Source organism: Halichoeres trimaculatus, unplaced genomic scaffold, assembly GCF_033239565.1.
Source record: "Halichoeres trimaculatus isolate MK-OKI-2021-1 unplaced genomic scaffold, fHalTri1.1 fHalTri1_scaffold_15, whole genome shotgun sequence".
Classification (NCBI taxonomy): domain Eukaryota; kingdom Metazoa; phylum Chordata; class Actinopteri; order Labriformes; family Labridae; genus Halichoeres; species Halichoeres trimaculatus.
Genome location: NW_027437193.1, coordinates 4,339,026 through 4,358,903, shown reverse-complemented (window position 1 = coordinate 4,358,903; position 19,878 = coordinate 4,339,026). Strand labels below are relative to the sequence as shown.

At 40.3% G+C, this 19,878-nt stretch overlaps 1 protein-coding gene across 1 annotated transcript in view; it reads right to left on the bottom strand.

The window, feature by feature from the left end:
- The window catches only part of col11a1b (collagen, type XI, alpha 1b), a 141,567-nt gene that overhangs the window by 40,945 nt on the left and 80,744 nt on the right, over positions 1 to 19,878 (bottom strand). Inside the window, exons 38-45 of the mRNA XM_074689532.1 lie at positions 19,356 to 19,409; positions 18,835 to 18,942; positions 16,800 to 16,889; positions 11,258 to 11,311; positions 4,651 to 4,758; positions 4,466 to 4,573; positions 2,410 to 2,463; positions 1,884 to 1,937 (exon numbers count right to left, since the gene is read on the bottom strand). Coding sequence (XP_074545633.1) covers positions 1,884 to 1,937; positions 2,410 to 2,463; positions 4,466 to 4,573; positions 4,651 to 4,758; positions 11,258 to 11,311; positions 16,800 to 16,889; positions 18,835 to 18,942; positions 19,356 to 19,409 — 630 coding nt within the window. The remainder of the gene's footprint in view (positions 1 to 1,883; positions 1,938 to 2,409; positions 2,464 to 4,465; positions 4,574 to 4,650; positions 4,759 to 11,257; positions 11,312 to 16,799; positions 16,890 to 18,834; positions 18,943 to 19,355; positions 19,410 to 19,878) is intronic.

Sequence of the window (19,878 nt, the reverse complement as noted above, 5' to 3'; positions counted from 1 at the left end):
TATGTATTTTTGACTTTTCCATACTTGTTAAAATTTTGGAATTTGTCACATTTTTAAAGATTTCAATTTTCTTTGATGTTTTGCAATTTAAAAAAAAATGTTATTCATTTATTTTAAATTTTTTTTGCAATTTAAAAGAAAAATTAAATGAAAAAGTTTTGAAAATAACAAAAATAAGACATCTCATAAAACATTAAATAAAATTCAAAAAAGTTCTTGTTTAGATCATTATCTCCTAGATATTATGTATGACACTATTTAGATTAGGAAAACAAAATTAAACAAAAACAAAACAAAAAAAACCCAACAAAAAACAAAAACAACCACAACAACATAGCAGGGCTACCATGACTGCTAACTGCCTCTGTTCCTACTGCCTTGAAATATTTTACTTATTTATTTATGTTTCTTAATCTTAAAACTGTTTTGTGATTTCTTTTTTTCCAATGTTTTTCTTGAAGAAAAGTAAGTTCTGCGTTTTTTTCAGTGGAGCCATGGCTCCACTGCAAGCATGAATTAGTAAAATCAAATCAAATTAAATCAAATCAAACCATGCATAGAACTTTATACACTTTATAGTCTATTTTGTAGACAAAGTAGACTTTGTGGCTCCTGAATGACTTTAATCCAGGTGAGCTGAGGAAAAAAGGCTCCTTGAAAGTAAAGGTTGCAGATTCCTGTGCCAGAGGAACTGAGAGCTGGGGGTGCTAGCTCTGCTAGCTCTAGCCACCAAAGTCTTTCATGCTCACCTTCACATTTGATTCTGTGAAAATAACAAAGCTTCATCATCCTTGTTCCATCAACACAGACTGATGAAATCAAAGCTCACCTGTCCCTCAGGTGTCTCTGATCAGTGGTCAGTTTTCTGCTGTGTTACTCTGCTTCTGACCAAGAACATGTTCTCCATTAGGGGGCGATATGGGGAAGATATGTCAGGATGTTTTTATGGCAGGATCAGGATCTGGATTTTACTTTTCACTTGCCCTGCAGGCAACATTTCTATTTCTTATCAAGTGTTTTTGTCTTATTTTAAGTAAAGACTGTCCTATTATACTTCATATGAGCCACATTCACCTGACCAGTCCAGAAAAATGTATTGTTTTAAGTTATTTATAGCAAATAACTTGTATTAAGACATTATTCTACTTTCAAGTAAATTTTCCAGCATTTTTTTCTTGCTCTAGCAGCAGATTTTATTTTACTCTTTATGGGCAATTCAGACCTCATTTTTTGTCCTGAAAAACTTAAACAAGACATATATCTGGACTGATCAGCTGAATGTGGCTCATATCAAGTATAATTAGACAATTTTTACTTAAAACAAGATGAAAAATACTTGATAAGATTTCATTTTTTTGCAGTGTGATTCTGCATTCTGCTCCATTTCATAACTTTAATCTTTCCTTGTGTCCTTTGATGGGTTTTTTGAACTCTGGCCATTATACATCATGATAAAAACAGTCATTTGGAGACGTCAGCTGGAAGAGTTGTTGAGTTTCTGCAGAATGTACAGAGCTTTAGCTTTATACCAATAAACTATACACAGTCCAAACTTTTTGAGAGACGTAACTAAATGGACTTTGGTTTGTGCACCTGGCAGAAAATGTAAATGAACACATCATTTTAAGCATGATTCATTTCAGTGTCACACAGTTATTAAAACTGGGGTCAGCTTGACCTCACATTTTGGATGCCCTCAAAATGTTGTAAACAAACCAGTTTCAATTCAATTACAGTTCAATGACTGTTGGAAACCTCTCTGAAAAGTAAAAGTGAAATCTGTCTTTTATAAAAATTGCTGTGAAATGGTTTCGTTTCATGCTTTTATTCCTTAGGAAAATTTATCTGGGACTGGATCATGAGAAAAAAAAAGTGATACTCACAGCTGGACCTGGAGCTCCAACCACACCCTGAAGACCACTTGGACCTGGTGGACCCTAAAGATACAGGAAATAAAAAAAAGGCATGTTTTAAAATCCAGATCCTCATTCGTTCACACACAACCTGGTTCAAAACACACTCAAACCTTCAGAGAAAGACAGATTTAAAGGACTTCTGCGTCTCTGATGTTTTATTTACTCTCACTGCTGCTTTTCCTGACTCAAACCGTAGTCTGTCTAAAACCTACAAATGTTTGAGGTAAAGCCAGAGCACACTTGTGTTTTTATTGGAAACTAAGTAACCGTTCAGGAGGCCTCAAAGCACTCCAGTCACTGTTTTATATTCTGCAGACTGTTTGGGGTAATATGACCCGAGATGAGTCATCGCAAAGTTACCTGTGTTGTTTGATTTATTCACCTCATCAGAGAATTCAGCAGCTTAGATTTTCATTCCAAACTCATCGTCTTGTATAAAAAGAAAGAAAAAAATGAAAGTGTGTGAGGGAAAAGGGAAAAATCCAAGACTTACAAGTTCACCCTTGTCTCCTTTGCTCCCCTTCTGTCCAGGTCCGCCGACTTCTCCCTGTGGTGTGATACAAACAGCAGAGCTCACATCACATCTCTCCATCTGAAACAGCCTCTCATGTTCAGTCCGAGTCCAATATCTTAAAGTGTCACCTTTAGCACGATCAGGCAGTAAATATTTCTCAAGAGATTCTAATTTGATTGGCCCACGCAGACCTTGTGCGAGTGTTCGCAATTAATTGATTGGCTCCCCGTCTAACCTCATCGGCGCTATGATTGACAAACTCCAGTGATGGGAGACGTGACTTGGGTTGGAGCGGTGTGATGGGTACAGATGTGAAGATGCAGATCTGAGCTTGGTGTGTCTCATCTGTGGAGGCCTGGATGCCTATTTCACCACATGTTGTTAATTTGTTTGGGTTCAGATTCGAGTTGTCAGGCGATTAAAAAAAATTAATCAAATTAATTACAGGATTTGTAATTAATTAATCGAATTAATCGCATTTTAATCTCATATCTGCTTAAGGTCCCAAAATGAAGAATCTGAATTCTCTGCCCTGTTTGTAAGCTCCTATGACGCGCACTTGCTTTTGACGCGGAGTGCGTATGAATACCTGGCCTGGGTTGGTGTGCTGATAACAACTTGGTCCTAAACACCTCTGAGACAAAAGAGGTGATTGTGGACTATAGGAAGAGGAAGACTGATCTGCGGCCTTTTAAACAAGGGTATTGCCCTATTAAACTCAAACATCTGACATAATCATGTGTCATTCAACCTTGGGGTAAGTGCAATAAGCAATAAGTGTGCAATAATTGTCTACAATTGATGGAAAGTTTAAGTGTCTGTACTGTTTTCCCATAAATATAAAGTATAATGCATGTATTTGGATAGTTATTTAGAGATTTAGAGGATTTTTAGCGTAAAAATTTGACTTACGCAGAAATTTCGGGTTCGGAACCGAACTCGTTCATAACTCATGGACCGTCTATGTTAAAATGTCTGTTTGTTTCCAGTGACGTCTATAGACGTCACTTCGATTGCAACCATTTACTGTGTCTATGGAAGTTTTGTTTTGTTTTTCACCAGGAGGCAGGGTCTAGTGGAGCTTGTCAATCAAAATCCTGCTCGTAAACTACTGTGGGTGAGAGCGGTGTGCTCTTTGGATGAGAGGAGGAGAAGATGTGAGATGACAGAGACATAGCGAGACGCTGCAAGTCAGAAAAGTTCAGGCAGCTCATGCTCCAACTGAGGATGTGTCACGGTTTACAGAGAGAAAGAGCGGCGCCATCGTGAGAAAAGATGAACGTGATAAAAAAAGTATGTTTATGTCTGTTTTTTGGATCAAAATAGGAAGAGACTAGAGACCTAGAAAACGGTATTATTTGGTCTTGCTTGAAAGTTTGTTCAAGATGCTATGAAAATGGCTGGAAGCCAACGAGTTGATCGCGTTGAAACACATTAATTTGCGGTGTAATAAATTAATCTAATCAACATATTAAAGTGACAACCCTAGCTCAGATGTATATGAATGTTTATCCTTCCTTTGTTGGGAGAAACAACATTAAGACCATGATCTCTGCGTCATTTCGCCTCAAGCTGTCTGGGACAGTATTTGTTTACATGCAGCGTGTGTTACGAACTGGATTTTAAACAGCATATTTTAAACGTACGTATGTTTGACATTGAAATACATCGGAGCTGAAGCAACAGTGCAGCAGCAGCTTTGTGAATACCCTTGGTGTGTCAAAAGCTGTGAATCTAATTGACAGAAAAAGTGAGAAGTTATGCCGAGAAGCTCAGATAATATCCTTGAAAAACAGACACACTTTGGATCTCCTGACGTGTTGTATTCCCCCGTGTCTTCATTGTATTTCTGGTGTTAGAGAAAACTTAAAGCTGAACTTCCTGGTTTTGATCTCATTATGAAGGTGGTGATGGTTACAGACGTTAAACTCAGGGGATGTGTTTTACCTTTTCACTCAGCGCAGGATGTGTTTTCCCTCCCTCTGAGTGAAACTCTCTCCCCAAAGTTCATTTCTGAATCATCATGACGACGTACCTTGTCACCATCCTCTCCAGGTGGACCCTGAGGACCAGCTGAACCAGGAAGACCAACCGGACCTTGGATTCCATCACGACCAGCAGGACCCATGGGGCCTTTCTCTCCCTGGATACGACAGACAGAAGTGTCTCATTATGACCCGTCACAGCGACCTTTACCTGTCGGGGAAGTGTGATACTCACAGGGCCACCCTTTTCTCCAGCAGGGCCAGGCGGTCCTTGGGGGCCGTTGCGACCTGTCAGACCAATTGGACCTCCGGGTCCGGCAGCACCTCTCTCACCAGGCGACCCCTGACACGGAAAGAACAAAGACCCATCAGTCATTGCTGCATTATGTGGTAGAAGCTGATTTTTTACTGCAGGAGGCGTTGAAGCCAGGAAACTTAAACTTTCCCCCACGAAAAGTGCAAGGTCTGTCTTTTTCAGCAGCTTACTTCAAAGAGAAGTTTTCTTTTCTTCTTTGTTGTCTCTGACTTAAAAAAAAAGACTCTTTCTGCTCCAAGAAAATCATAAAAACTTCCTTTTTTTCATGAGGACAATACTGAAGTTTGGAGTTTTTAGCTTATCTTGTTTATCTCTGCAAAGTTCTTCAAAAACAGAAATAGAGAAAAGAATCAAGGTGGCTGCTGGTGACTTTCCTCACTCACACAAACTGAGACCAAATCTCTGATCATCAGGTGAATGTGGCTTATATTAAGTCTGAAAAGACATTTCTACTGAAAACAAGACAAAAACACTTGATGAGATTTCATTTTTTTTTTTTTGCAGCCGGTTTTTCAAAGCAGTATTGGATTGGATCATTCTGTTCTGGATACAGTTTTCAGGACAGGTGTTCAAAGGTAATCCAATCAGGTTTTGGTTATTGGATTGGATCAAATTCTGAAAATGGGTTGTTCAAAAGGGAAAGAAGGATTCGAAAATCAGATGAGATGACGTAATCCAATCCTAGTTTTAATCTGGATCAAACCTTCAGTTTGTGTTGTTCAGAACTTTTCAGTAGGATTTGGATCACTATGATCAAAAAAATAAGATTATCCTGATCCCAACACGAGGTAGGATCTTAAGGTGGATTTCAGGAAGAAAATGAAGTAAAACTTTAAAATTGGTCAAATAAAACAACATTTGTAGAATTTAGTGTCAATACTTTGATTTGTATTTTGCACTGGACATGTTTAACCAATACAGTGAAGAAGTAGATAAAGTTAACTTTGGCTACCAATGAAGCCTTTCAATATGACAAAATAAAAACAAAGAGAAACTGAAAGAGCAAAATCACAGATACTCCAGGAACAAATCAAGTTGACCAAACTGCAGCAAACCAGAGAAAAACTTCTTCACTTTGCTAACTATTGGACATTTAGTCTTTTTTGTTTTGTTTGTTTAACATTTCAGACGTTTTCAAAGTATCCACTTCCATCCACTTCCAATTTTTTTAATGTTTATTTGTTATTCATTTGATGTGGTTTAGATGAGAAGTCACAAAAGAAATAAAAAATGGAAGTGGGTGTTCATGTTATTTATTTATTGATTTTTCTCAAAACAAAAAAACAAAACAAAAACAAAACAAAAGAAACAAACAAACAAAAAACCTACAATGACCCCATGTTGGTTCCTCTACCTGTTGTGCTTCCCAGAGCTGGTAGCCCACATAATGATATGTTGTCCCATTTAGAGCACTGGTAATCTGGATTTGGTAATCTCGAAGGGCCAGTTGTTCAAAGAATTTAATCTGGATCAAAATGATCCGGAACTGGAAATCCCATTTCTTGCTATCCAGGATCAGGTAATCCATCTCAGCTTGATGCCGGTTTTTCAGAGCAACATTGGATTGGATCACCCTGGTCTGGATACACAGTTTTCAAAAGTACCAAATCCAGATTACCAGGTCTGTAAATGGGACAAGATATCACGTGGGCTACCATCTCTGAAAGTACAACAGGTAGAAAAGCCAACATGGGGGCATTGTATCTGTTTTTTACTTTGAGAAAAAAACAAAAATAACATGAACATCCACTTCTATTTTTGATTTCTTTTATGACCCCTTATCTGAGCCACAACAAATGAACAACAAATACACATAAAATGAATGCTGTCAAGTTATTTAAAAAAATAATCTATAGATGCTATCTATCTACATTTGACTTGAATTTTATTTTGAGTGGTGCTGACAAAAGATTAAATTTTGAATTAGATTAATCTCAGGGTTTCTGTGAATATTAATCATGTTGCATTGTGCATGAGCAACCAGAGTCAAGGAAGAAGAAAATACTTTTGCACCTAACGTGTTAATGTGTTGATCAAACACCTTTAACAGTTCATGTTAAGAAAAAAAACTCCTTTGTACTTCTCGATGGAGCCTTGTACAATGAATCTTGAAAGGGAACGTGTCCTCAACAATATTAATGGTCGACTATCCTTTTTTTCTTTAATTATTTTCTATTTCTATCAATTTTTTGGGGGGTCTTTTTTGATACTTAATTCTACGTGAACTGCCCATAATATGTTGCCAGAGACATTTCAGGGATTCTGAGTCATTCTGCACAGCAAATGAGTTAATTGAGTTAAAAATTTTAATCAGATTAATCATAATGACGGGATTTAATCTGATTAATGCTTTAATTTTAACAGCCCTAAAAAAATTACTGTAATGGTTAAACAAGTCCAGTGCAAAATCCAAATGAAGTATTGGCACTAAATTCTACAAATGTTTTACTTGACCAATTTTAGAGTTTTACTACATTTTCCCCTAAAATCCACCTTGAAATCCTGCCCCCAATAGGGATCAGGATAATCCTGTTTTTTCTGGATCAGGGCAATCCAAATCCTACTGTGAAGTTATGAACAACACAAACTGAAAGTTTGATCCGGATTAAAACTAGGATTGGATAACGTGATCTCATCCCAATTTGAAATCCTTCTTTTTCTTTTGAACAATTTTCAGGATTTAGTCCAATCCGATAACCAAAATCTGATTGGATTACCTTTGAACAACTGGCCTCAGGTCATTTCTGCATCCTCTTCATCTGCTTTCAACCAAAACATGTGCATGTAGACAAGCCGCAGATTCCCCCTGACACATAGATACACAAACACACTCACACACTGATTCAGCTGCTGAAGGGAGCTGCCACCTGGCACTCATATGCTCTGGCCCATTTCATGACAGGCACTGCCGGTGACACACACACACACACAGCTCCAAACTGTCAACCCGAGCTTGCCAACCTGCACGCCAGGACACACACACAACTTTCTCTCACACACACACGGCTTCACATTCCCCCTTCCTGCTTCCCTCCCTCTCATTACACGCATGTTTTTGATTCTCCTGCAAAAGCTCAAAGCTGCGTCACAAAAAAACTCAAAGTTTCTGACTCCAATTCATCCCCCCCTGCTCAATTTCCTGGTTTCTCAGTTTGTCTCTCCAAAAACACAGCCATACACTCCTAAGAAATTGCAACGTATGCTTCGACTTTCCCGCAGCGGCTCAATCTGTGGCAGGAAATCGATGGGGGAAAATATCACATCTCTTGTGTGCGTGGGCATCACACGGCGTCCTCTCTCAGAGTTTTTCGAACACTAACCAAAACAGTCTATCACATGTTTTCATCCAATGGCTCGCTTTCAAGCCAATTTAAGAAAACTATCTCATTTCAGCAGTGGAAATGGTTTTCGCTCATTCGGAGAACGCCCCTCTTCTCGCTTTCATCATCTTTTCATCCGTGTTCGGCATATCCGCTGTCATCTAATCTGGTGTTGCTCTGTCGCTGGTGAGCAGGGGCAATTATCGGGAGCCTGCGTTTAACGCTTGAACAAAATGTCAGACGGTTCAAAGCTGCCTGTCAGTCAGCTCTCTGTACAGATTCACCACCGGAGCTCCCGAGGCTTTTTCCTTTTTTTTTTTTCTCACTGCACATATCGCTAACTGAGAGGGCTCAGAGACAAAGGAGGAAAAAGTGCTCCACTTATTCAAAGATTACGCTGCCACTCCTGCTTCTTCCTCCACAGAGTCCTAAAGGATACGAGAGAGCAGCATTTATCAACGCAGCTGAAGCATCTAGTTGTGAAAACATTAATGTTTAATATAAGTGAATAGTATGAGTTATATTCTCTAAATTGGGAGTTACACTTAAGAAATCAACCCACAAACAGCTGCTAAAACAGGAAGTGAAAACATGTCACACAAATATAATTAATTGGATTTAACTACCACAAATTTCACTTCATCTGGGCCTTTGCGGGGTATAAAAGTTTATCAACCAATGTGGAGGAGATAACTACGTCGCTGGTGTTTCAGTGTAAAATGTGACCCTGTTAACTGGTGACTCTTAATCACTGATACCTTCAGCTAAGAGTCACCAGTTAGCATGGTTGCTATTAGCTCCAAAACACCGGTTGCTCTGTAACAGTCCAAACTAGATAGACGCTGCCTCTGTTGTATAGTATCGTTGAACTGGACCACAGAACAACCGTACATTTTGATGCTGATAACAGGTTGAATTTAGTGTTTAAAAAATGCTAACTCGTCTTAATGAATGGAGCTAAACGCTGCTTCTACGGTTAAATTACGTGCTCGTCTTTATGATAATGTAGACTGATTATCCCTCCATAGTTTTGCCCGGCCAAGACGGGCTCTCTGTTGTACTTTCAGCTTTCAACACATTTGCACCCCCTCTGTCTCTCACGGATAGGGATGGGTACCCTTCACATTTGAAACGCTATGGTACCAATGTACGATACCTGGCAATACATATCAGTACTCAACGGTACCAATTTTCAGTACTTTTGTATGTTGATGTGATACATTTTTTTAAACTTATTTAATTATAAAATCTCAGTGTTTTTCAATTTAACATATTTATTTCCCAATAAAAAAACCTTACCATGCTGCATTCATGTCCAGTGGGAAAATTGCCTACTCTTCTACTCCCTCACAGACACAAGCATGCGTTTGAGTACCTAAACATGGTAACATTTGATTTTTTGAGATTGGTTCTTGGTACTACAGACAGAATTAGGTTGGTACCTTTACAAGTACCTGATTCGGTACCCATTCCTACTCACAGATGGATACAATAATCTACCTTTGATCTCAATAAACTCCCAGAAAACTGTAACGCCAACAGGGATGGGTACCAAATAAGGTACTTTTATAGGTCCTGACCAAATTCTGCCTGTAGAACAAAGTACCAATTCAAGTATAATCAAAAGGTACCATGTTTAGGTACCTAAACCCATCTTTGCAACAAGGGAGTAGAAGAGTAGTTGATTTCCCATGCTGGACATGAACACAGCATTGCAAGTCAGCAATTGGGAAATACATATGTTAAATTAAAAAACTGAGATTTTATTATCAAACAAATTAATATTTGTTACCACATGAACACAAAAAGAGAACCAAAACTTGGTACCAATGTGTACCGATGCTGATTACCAGGTGCCAGGTTTTAGTACTGTATCATTTTAAATGTGAAAGGTACCCATCCCTAAACACCAATAAAAAGAGGTATTTTGCCTCTTTTTTTTCTTTGAAATCTACGGAAAAGGGTCTTCCAGCTGCTTTTTGTTGTGCATACTTTGTTGAGAATCAGGTCTTCCTGTTTTCTCTGAGCAGTTTTGATATGACATTTCAGTGTTTTTATACAAAGTCTGGAGCTTTGTTGCACATATTTCCAGAAAAACAGATAATGTATACAGGCCTCTATTTGAATAAACATACAGCCACAATTATTATTACACTGTTTTTCCAGGATTAAGACTCCATTTCCCATGAGTACCCCATTGTCATACAGACTTGACTCTTCCCACTCTTTCAACGTGCATTTGTTTTGGAGAGCAGATCTTCTTTTTAACTGTACTTTTCTTTGTTCAAGACAGCTTTTCCCAGGATGCAAAGTGACAGGGTTATGTATTTATTAATGGTTTAAAATGTGACGTCAAATTCTGTAAACTTAGTTTGTAGTATAGTGTCCAGAAGGTGAGCAGGCTATCTGTTCAGTGTTACTCTCAGGCCTAGTGTCTGACTTTTGCTCTGTGTGTCATAAATGGATTTAAGCTCTCAGTGGAAAACCCAACTGGACCACAGAAACTTAGAAGTGGTATTTAGAAATATCAAATTTTGGCGCTAATAATCTTATTCTGAATCATGCCTTATGAGCAGTCAAATATATAAAAGTGAGACCTCACAGGGACTTTGATATTAGATTTCATCCCCAAGAAAATCTACAAGGTTTTTATCAAACTGTGAGAATCAAGCCGCAAATTGCTTTTGTTAAACCGTAAAACACAAATTCATCTGCATCATATGAGGAGATTACCGTCTGCTGAGAAGTGTCACAGAGTGACAGAAACAGAGTAAAAAGGTTTAGGAGATGATTCAGTCACATCGTTGTGTGAACTGACGACAGAAATGATCTATTTTGGTATCATAGTTCTAACAAGGTTTCGTACACTTTCAGATTCACACAAAGAGGTGTGATGAGTTTTAAAGTGAGGGAGCAGCTGTTTCATCACTTTAACTCACCGACTGGATAAAAAAAGAAACACTCAGAGAAATAAATGTGACATTTCACATAATGCACTAAATTCACACTGATCAATATGTTTTAAACTCCAGGTTCTGATTCGATTCACATCCACCCGCTCCACTCCACCACCGTCTATCTGCAGCTCGGGCTTCTAAATGACCGAGCTGCAAACAACAACTCTATCCTCAGAAAAGCAAAAGTCACTTTTTGCTGCAATCTCTGTAGCAGCAGAGACACGGTAACCATAGTAACAGGCTACTTACGATGGGGCCGGGGGGACCCTGAGGGCCTTCTCCTCCCTTTAAGCCAGCTGGACCCTGAAAGCAGAGGACAGGAGAGGGTTAGATGTCTGCTCGGCGAGGAACGGCGCTCGCTGCTATTCAAAGAGCAGTAAACACAGCTGTCTAATGGACCTTTAAATGTTACTGCCTGCGTTAGGTGTGTGTTTGGATGCATGTGTGTGTGTGGAAAGGGTGCAGAACCTGGCAATTATGGCACATTTTCAGCAGATAAAGTATCTGTTTAATTGTATTAGACGTGAAGTTATAATCATCATAATGTGCAAAGATTTCTGACCAGTGCTGGGTCCACTTTACTTCCTCGCTGTGACTCACGCGTGAAGCTTTTCAGTCCCTCACTGCAGTCTACTCTCCAGATGACATGAAAGCAAGGGGGAAAATGTGATGCCTTGTCATTGGAAAGCTCCCAATACACGAGGCGGCGGGTCAGGAAAAGGGCCACCAGCTGATCAAAGGATCCAAGATATCTTTGAGTTGAAATGATAGAGTTTAGCACAGGAAGTGAAGATTTTATAAATGGACGTTCTGATGATGAAACACCACATTTGATCCTCCATCGGGACATTTTTCTATAGAAATGTTCTCCATAAAAGGTCTACATTAGACTCGCATTGTTTTCTACATTAAGTATTTGAATTTGAGTCACAGATCTGCTTTACCCAGGCGTGAAACACCAATAACAGGATGTGCCCTCACTGCAAATTATTTAGCACTAACCAAGATCTAAATTCTTAAATTTAGAAGTTTTAGGTTTATAACCTTGTGTTAAAAGTTTTATTTTACTTTCTTTTGAACTTTGAGTTTATTGAATAATCCAAAATTGAGCCTGAACATGTTTTTTTTTTTGTCTTAACCAGTCATTGGAGCTTAAAATCCAGGGGGAAAATGCTGAAAGAAGCTAAATTGGTTCTGTCACCAAAAGTCTCTTCAAAATAAAACTTCTTCCAAGATTCAAGTTCTTTCCTTTAACGCCTCAAATACACCAGATACATCTGCAGTCTGACTCTGTTCTGTTGCGTGTAGACTGTGTCTGTCAGTTTACACAACGATGGTTTCAGGGTGAAATGCAAAAGTTTTGTTGCATTTCAGCTGACCTACACACAAACTTTTGAAAACGGCCTCTAGAGTGGAATTTTTCCAAAACGCAGCAGCCACTGTTACTGTGTAAAAAGAAAGCCGGCATACAGGGAACTAATCGTCATGTTGAAGAAACCAGTCTGAGATGATTCCAGCTTTGTGACATGGAGCGTTATCCTGCTGGAAGTAGCCATCAGAAGATGGGTACACTGTGCTCATAAAGGGATGGACATGGTCAGCAACAATACTCAGGCAGGCTGTGGACTTTAAACCATGCTCAGTTGGTACTAAGGGGCCCAAAGTGAGCCAAGAAAATATCCCCCACACCATTACACCAGCAGCAGCAGCCTGAACCTTTGATACAAGGCAGGATGGATCCATGCTTTCATGTTGTTGAGGCCAAATTCTGACCCTACCATCTGAATGTGGAGCAGAAATCCAGACTCATCAGACCAGGCAACGTTTTTCCAATTTATTTGAGTTACTGTTGCCTTTCTATCAGGTCCAACCAGTCTGTCCATTCTCCTCTGACCTCTGGCATCAACAAGGCATTTTGTCCCACAGAACTGCTGCTCACTGGATATTTTCTCTTTTTGGGACCATTCTCTGTAAACCCTAGAGATGGTTGTGGGTTAAAATCCCAGTAGATCAGCAGTTTCTGAAATACTCAGACCAACAACCATGCCACATTCAAAGTCCCTTAAATCACCTTTCTTCCTCATTCTGATGCTCGCTTTGAACTGCAGCAGATAGTCTTGACCATGTCTACATGCCAACAATCAGTTGGACAGGTGTGCCTATTAAAGTGGCATGTGAGTGTATTTCTAAATTTGAATTTTTAGATTTCCTGTCAAATTATCTTGCTGTCCATTTGTCTTCAGGCAGTTGTAGAGTAAGTTTCCTCACTAAGTGCTAATTTTTTCCGCAAGCACAAGAATGTTTTTCTTTCAGACTCCTCTGCTGGAATTCAAACTTTAGACCCATAAGTTGTAAAAGTAAGAGGAGATAAAAAGTGTCTTTTTAAGGAAGCCGATTTGTGATGTACTTTTGGAAAGCGCTGATGAATGGGAGCCACACCAGGGGGATGGAATGGGCCAAAAACTTTAATGAGCACGTTGAGTCTTGAGTCTTGGCTGGGATACCCCTGAAATTACTGATAAGTCAGCATCCGATTACAGAAGCATAAATGGCCCAGCCTCGCCAGGCGATGATGGGCTTGGAGATCATCCACCGGCAAATGTGCAACATGCATGATGCATGTGCCATGATCTTTTGACGGTTTTGTCTAATTTCTTTATCCTCTTTTTGATTTTTTTGTGCTGTTTGGGACAGCTATCCAATTTCTTGCATTGAACTTGTGCACTGCGGTGACAATGCATGTCTACCTATCTATCAGAGTAAGGTCTGGGGATTATCGGGAGCAAAGCAAGCGCCGTGTCTGTCGAGAAATGTTGCAGAAGACTTTCTAAAATGTCACTTGACAGAAGCTGTGAGCACTACAGATCAAATTCTTTTCACTTCTATTGTGTTGGGCTGGCGGCAGAAATCTCAAGGATGGATGCCTTAGAGGACGAGCTGAGAAGGAAAACCAAAAGTCTCCATCTGGTTGATGAAAGGACGTGATTGAGGGAAGAATGTCTTTGTTGTATTCGGCTAATGAGCATCTGAAGTGTCTAAAAAAACACCAGACACTGACGATAAATGGTGAAACAGCAGCGAATATGCCCATTTTTTACAGCTTAATCTAAAGGAGTGTTTATACTACTCACATAAAATGTCTCATTAATTTGGATCCAAAGGGAATTAAATGCAAACAGGACCATCCATCCCTGCCGTCTCCTCCAGACCCTGACCCTGGAAAGGCACACCCAGGATGCTGAATCACAGCACCATGAGGCTGAGGCTGTGTATGGAAAACTTGGTTCACCAGAGGCTGTAAAGACTTTCATTATAATAACTAATTTACACGCTTCAGCAGAGCCAGGGGGGCGCAGACGCTGCCAAGCACGCTCTCCAGCTTCCCCCTACTTCCACATTTCACCACCGAGCATTAGGAGGCTGGAAGGATCTCTCTTTGCCGGACACACAAAAAGTTATTTATTGGCTCGTATATTGCTACTGAGCCATTTCCTCAAGACTGAGAAGTGGGCTGAGGAGTGTGTGTGTGTATTCCTCCAAAAGAAGACGGTGTGTGTGTGTGTGTGTTTGTGCCTGCTCTAACTCAGCAAACAGCACAAGATTAAGTTTCCTGTTATTGCTCATACAAAAGGTGCTGGTGTATGTTTGTGTCTGCTTTAAGAGAGAATATGAGGCTGTGTTTGCTCCAGTTTGGTGTGTGCGCTGCTGTTATGAGGAGAGAGCCATCCCTCCGCACACATGGGACAAACATAACGGTGGTAATAAGTCTGGGCTGTGCTGTCGTGCACTCTCTTAATGGTCAGCCTTGAAATGAGCTCCAGCGTCAGTCTCTCAGGCTGATCCTCAGTCAGACTCTCGCAGCGTTTTACAGCTTTCACCTTGAACTTTTCCTCACCCACGCCCCCTCTTTTTGGGAGAATTAATTCGGGTTGCTCAGCAGGGAGCTGTGGAGAGGGGGGGCGAGATTGTTGTGCACTCATAAAGCTGTAGGTTTGGACCAGAATCAGAGGGTTGTGACTCATTCTTTCATCGAGGAAAAAAAAAAAAAAAGCTTCCTCTAAGAAATGAATCTACAACTAATGTGGAAGAAGCGTCTGCAGGATGCACTCGCTGAACTCAGCATCTCAGGATCCGCGCTGAGTGTCATGGTGAGGAGGAGTGTCCAACTCACATGGTTTATCGACAGGGGTACCCCAGGGGTCAGTGCTTGATCCCCTACTCTTCTCCTTATATTTCCTGTCCTTTCCACCTGACGACACCGCTGTCTCGGCTCGAATATTGGCGTGTCTGGCTGATATCTCTACGCCAATCTGTCCCAAAACTGAGCTCATTGTCCTTCCAGCTTCCAATCCAGTCCAATCAACTTGTGCCAGGAACTTGTGTGGAGGATCAGACCCTACCTGACACAACAGGCCACACAGCTTCTGGTACAGGCCCTTGTGATTTTGTGCATCAACTCCTGCACAACAATTCCTCCTCGACAAGATGGGGTCCCTCATCCAGGTCTACACTCCTGGCACGCTACGCTCTGCTTGTGAAAGACGCCTGGTGCTCCCAGTCCAGCGCGGCTCCAAATCTCTAGCCAGACTCTTCTCCTCTGTTGTTCCCAAATGGTGGAATGAATTACCTAACTCTATACGATCCACAGAGTCCCTTTCTACTTAAAGAGATGTCTGAAGATGTCTGTTCAGGGAACACTTAGACCTTAATCTGAGCCTTCTCCTCTCAGTCCTCAGGGGAAGAAAGAGTAAGAAGGTCTAAGATCCAGCTCTTAGTGAATTTTCTGCACTTTTTCAATTTGTTGCTAGGCGCTGCCCCGTTGTGGCTGCCTGTTACAGCAGCTCTCTCTTCCTTTTTCGTCATCTCTGCATTTGGAGTGGGTCATTGCTTTGTATGGTTCATTTGTTGGTCGAGAACACCAAACTGGTTTTGCCTTCAGTGATATTTTTTCCTTTTCTGCTCCTGTGTTTGTCTGGAGATCCTTCATGTAACCATGGCTGCATTGTTAACTTGTGAAATCAGCTGTTAGCAGCCTGTAGCATATCAGTGCTAACTGATGCAAGGCCAGATGTTTACCACAAGGTGAGGAGAAATAGGTGAAGACAACGTGCTGGTTCTCAGGTGTGAGCTAATAAGTGACGACATGGACCTGTCCTTCCATCCATCGTTATTGGGAACGTAAGCTCTATCGCCAATCAGATGGACAAGCTAGCCGTGCTAACCCAGCTGACTGGACAAAGATGGACAAGCTGTCAGCATCTATTTTCTCATGGATCTTTTTGCACTTTCTATACACGTTCTTGGTTTTTTTTTCTTGATTGCTGCTGGGACTCCTCCTGACTTTCCCCTCAGAGATAAATCAAGTATTTTCTATACTTTTCTATTCTAATGACTGAAAGTTGTTGAAGGTTGGACAAAAGCTTCTGCTAAATGAAACTGTAGAGCTGCAGAATGTAGAGACTACAGCAGAAATCAGGGACATTATTCTGGTCAGAAATCTTTACACACACCCTATAAACGCGTCAAACCTGCAGAGTTATGTTGATAAAATAAAACTCCTGGTTTGGCCCTCTCTGTTACTTCTCTCGCTGCCAGTTCTGCACCTTTCAGCCAGGTTCACCGCCAGGCCTGACATTTGGTTTAACAGCAGGCTGTTAGTCCGGTAATTGGCTTCTGGAGCTAAATTCAACCGAGTGTGTGCTCAGGATGACACCCTTGCTCCCTGTGTTCACATATGTAGGTCTTGCATGAGAGGGTAAATGTGTGGGAGGTGTGTGTGTGTGTGTGTTACCATTCCTCCTGGAAGACCTCTTGCCCCCTGGAAGCCCCTCAAACCAGCAGGTCCTGGTTTGCCGCCAGGACCCTGAGGACCTGGATCACCCTGCAGAGAGAGAAAACAAAACCATCCACTCAGTCCCAGCTGATGTATCTGCAGGTAATCGCTAGACACAGAATTGCTTTGGGTGACGACAAAGAGCTGAGCTTAATGTGAGAGAAAGGCGGAGAAACACAATTACAGTGATTGATTTGTTTGATGAAAGCTTTAATTATACCTCATTATGTGGGAAAAACAGCAAGTGGTCAAGAAGTAACGATAAAAAGGAGAGGATGTGCGAAGTTTTCACAAACAACTATCAAAATAAGAATAAGAGAAGATTACACCAGATATTAGGCTCTACTGATACCCTCATTTTTCAACGCTAGGGTTTTGTTCACATCTCACAATAAGAGATTAGCTTTTCTCTTTTTTTTCATACCTGACTGAAAACTGCAGCTTTTCTACAATCAGTACAAACAAAACATTTTAAAACTTTGAAATAAAAGTTTTGAAGTGAAACAAAAATTGAAAAGCTAATCCTTTTTTCAACCCCCGTTCATAGTTTCGCTCTATTTTTTTAGTAATCAGGGCCTGAGGTTGGTGTGGCCCTCTTGTCACCTGAGGAAGTATTATTTTTTGTCTGTTTTCCTGACATGGTGCTCACATCCCCCAAAACTCACCAAACTTCACTGAACATTTCGTCTCATATAAAGTTTATAAATCCATCGGTTTTTGTGGGATTACATGCTCCATAGTGCCACCTAGTGACTCAAACCTGCAGCTATCTCCAGCTGCTTCAACCTACAAGTATGACATTTTTTTATGCATGATTATCATGCCCAGTCCTGTAAAAGAGTCTGTGGTGAGCTACGGTAAAATTTTATCAGGAAGTTTGAAAGTTTGACTTAAATGTCAGAATTTTTTCTGATCATCTTCAAATTTGTGGATATTCAACACTTCAAGCATTTTTTTTTTACCTCAGTGGGCGTGGCCAGGACAGGTAGCCATGGAGCCCATTTATCGCTGCTTGTGGCTTTAGAATTTTTGCATTTTTAATCTTCATACATACCGTTTTCTTTTTTTTTTTTGGATTTATCTATTTATTCTTAAATATCATTTTTTTAAATTTTATTTTAAATCTTTTTTATTTCATATTTTAATGCTTCTATCATTAAATCAACTGATGTTTTCATGAAAAGTACCTTGAAAAGTGGTGCATTAATAAAGCTGCCTTGCCCATTAACTGAGACTGTTATGGTGCAAGTTTTTGTAAGCACTATACACAGTGCAAAAACAAAACAAAACAAAAGAATAAATAAATTTATGTCAAAAGTTTTTGCAAAAAATGTCCTCTGACTTGCTTGAAATGTGTAGTAACTCACTCCTTACTCGCTAAATTTTTTGAAGTAAAATGTGTCTGTTTTAAGAAAGTTGAAAAGCAACATTTTTGTCCCTCATTGGAAGTTTTTTAAAGACATTTGGTGTCATTTTTGTCTTTTTATGTCCTGAAATAAGACATTTTTTTGGACTTCTCAGGTGTATGCAGCTTATTTTAAGTCTAACAGGATGTTTTTACTATAAGTAAGAAATAAAAAACTTTCTTGGATTTCAGTTTTTGCATTGAACAACTGTCTGTCTATGTTTCTTTTTTTTAAAGATTTTTTTTATTTACAGATATTTCTTGCCTCTCATCAGAGGACAGGACGAGGGTTAGAGCAGGAAACAGGGTCAGAGAGGGGATGTTCATCCAGGAAAGAGGCCGCAGGCTGGATTCAGGCATCAATCAAGGGCTTGTCTCATTGGGTAGGACCTAAACCCATAGCCCATACCTGCACCCCTGATGTTACTTTCTGAATTTACAGGCATAACTTCTGCTAAAATCTTGTATATCAAAATAAGACAGGGAGTTAAGGTGCAAAAAGGAAAAAGTTGAACATAAATACATGATCAAGAATGAACAAGGGGCTAAAAATCCAGGCAAAAACAGTTTTGTTGAATGATATTCTACCTTTCCACCCTCTTTTCCAGCAGCTCCAGGTAGACCTTGCTCACCGGGTGGACCAGGGGAGCCTGGGTGTCCTCGCTCTCCGCTGGGGCCGACCTCTCCAGTTGGACCCTGTCAGGGAGGAAGTGAGTCTTTAATGAGATTTGAGAGGGGTCCAGCTGTGATACTCAGGGTCCCATCATACCTCACGTATGATGGATTTCTTATTTTTAAAATCATTGACTCTCTTTCTGTTGTGAGGATAAATAAAGGTCTCACTGAGATGGAATCATTTATTTCCAGCCCACGCTTCACAACTCTGGAAAAATCTCACTGAAGGCATCCAAAATCCCTTTCAAAGCATCTGATGCTGCTTCATTACATTCTGTGCATGTTGGGTTTGTTTTTGCAGTTTCCTCAGGTTCATGCAGAATTTTTTGTGTCTCATAATCCTCCAACATCACACCCAGGAAGAGTGAGGAGTGAGGAGGAGGAGTGAATGGAGAAGTGGATGGAGCAGTGTTTTTGAGCTGGAGTGAACCTACCTGTGGTCCAACCACCCCTCCAGGTCCAGGAGGTCCGGTCTTTCCTTGGAAGCCCTGAAGAAGAAAGCAGAGGCAGTGTTGGGTGATCACAGGTAGGATGATAAAGTTTGAGCCCTGCTTTGTTTGATACATTATGTAAAGAGCTCGAGCCAAACAGAGAATCAGTGTTAATTATGTATCACTGTGAGCTGTTTATACGTCTTCATGCCGGTGCCAGCTGACTCCGCAGAGCTTTTGTTCCTCTGTGATGAAGTGATTCTGGTTCCTTACTTCTCATTAGGAACATTAACAGTTATAGCTTAGCAGATTATTCAACAACAAGGCAGAAGAGGTTTTAATTTCCATTAAATTATTTATGTAGCCAACTTAATTGGATTGCACAAGAGTGAGAAAAGCTTTTTTACAGTTGGAATGCCAATGCTAACCTCAGAGATAAAGCCAGGGCCTCAAATGCTCCTGTGGGCAATCCTGGACAAAACACCCCAAGGCCTGATTATTTTTCAGTTTTTCTTTTATTTTTTCT